We start from the raw sequence: 1163 nt of genomic DNA on the forward strand, positions 1-1163 counted from the left end.
GGCTGGAGCACAGCCCCTGTTGTGGCTCTGCCCAGGATTCGGTCCAGATCCTCCCCGTGCTGCTGCACGGCTCCATCACTGTGATGCCAGAGAGGGGCAAATCTGTCCCCTCCTTCGTGCTGCTCGCAGCACCAGCCACCCCGTTACCGCCGCTCGCCGATCCGGCCTCGCCTCACATCCCCGAGCTGTACAGAGCTGGGCACGGCCGGCCCACGGCAGGGCACCCACGGCCTCCTGTGTTTATACATAGATACAGCTACAGAAGATGCCCAGACTAACAAACCAAGCTGTTTTGCCTTGTAATCCCCACACTGATGTGCGTACAGCCATGCACTACGCCACAACTGCCACCGCCGGTGCTGCTCCCAGTCGGGCGCGGGTGCCAGCATGCTCCTGGCCGCTCAGCGGGACACGTCTGCAGCGCTCACTAACGACAGTCTTCCTCCAACGTCAGGCTTTGCCAGAGACCCCCCCGCGCAGTGCAGCAAAGGCACGGGACTCGGCGTGCTCCTTTCAACCGTGGATTGCCAGGGAGGTGCCAAAGGCCGCCCGGCGCTGCCAGGGTGTCGCGGTCACCCAGGTCTCGGCAGGGCCTGGGTCAGGCAGGCCACGGGTTTCCTCCTGGCACACGGCGGGCGGTTGGATGGGGAGGCGTCAGCTGCCCGCGTCTCCCTCACAGAAGAGCATCCTGCAGGAGACGGCCCCTGGCTCTGCTGGCTGGCCAGGCTCGCCCGGGGGGCACGGCTCAGCGCCGGGCTCTGGCAGTCCTTCGTGCGAGATGAAGGTGGAAACGATTTTGCAGGAGATTAAGTAGAAAGAGTTCTGTGGCTCTGCCCACCCCGAGGACAGAGCCACCTTACACCGCAGAGCCCCCGGAGTGCTGGGCCGGGGCAGCTGCCCCGGGGCTCTGCTCCTCGGGGCACAGGACCTCTGCTGGGAGCCGGGACTGGAACTTCTCCAGCTGCTCGGGGCTGGCCAGGTTCTTCAGGAGGCTGTTTTCACGCTCCAGCTGGGAATTCTTCTCCAACAGTTCTTTAATTTGCTCTTTCAGGACCTCCACCTCCTCCCGCACTGCGTACATCAGGTGATTTTTCACGAGATCCTGCAAAAGTCCGTGGAAGAGACCGATCACTCCAGAGTTACGCCGTGGGGGTTGCTCCAAC

The 1163-nt window shown here is 63.5% G+C and overlaps 1 protein-coding gene across 1 annotated transcript; it reads right to left on the minus strand.

The window, feature by feature from the left end:
- Positions 1–856: 856 nt before the first annotated feature.
- On the minus strand, positions 857–1102 carry TSC22D3 (TSC22 domain family, member 3; the record flags this gene model as incomplete). The annotated part of the gene is made up of 1 exon (XM_008948760.1): positions 857–1102. A coding segment is annotated over one exon (246 nt), but the record flags the coding sequence as incomplete, so codon positions are not given.
- Between the last annotated feature and the right edge of the window lie 61 nt (positions 1103–1163).

The sequence above is a fragment of the Merops nubicus genome, unplaced genomic scaffold, assembly GCF_000691845.1.
Source record: "Merops nubicus isolate BGI_N331 unplaced genomic scaffold, ASM69184v1 scaffold35171, whole genome shotgun sequence".
Taxonomy (NCBI): Eukaryota; Metazoa; Chordata; class Aves; order Coraciiformes; family Meropidae; genus Merops; species Merops nubicus.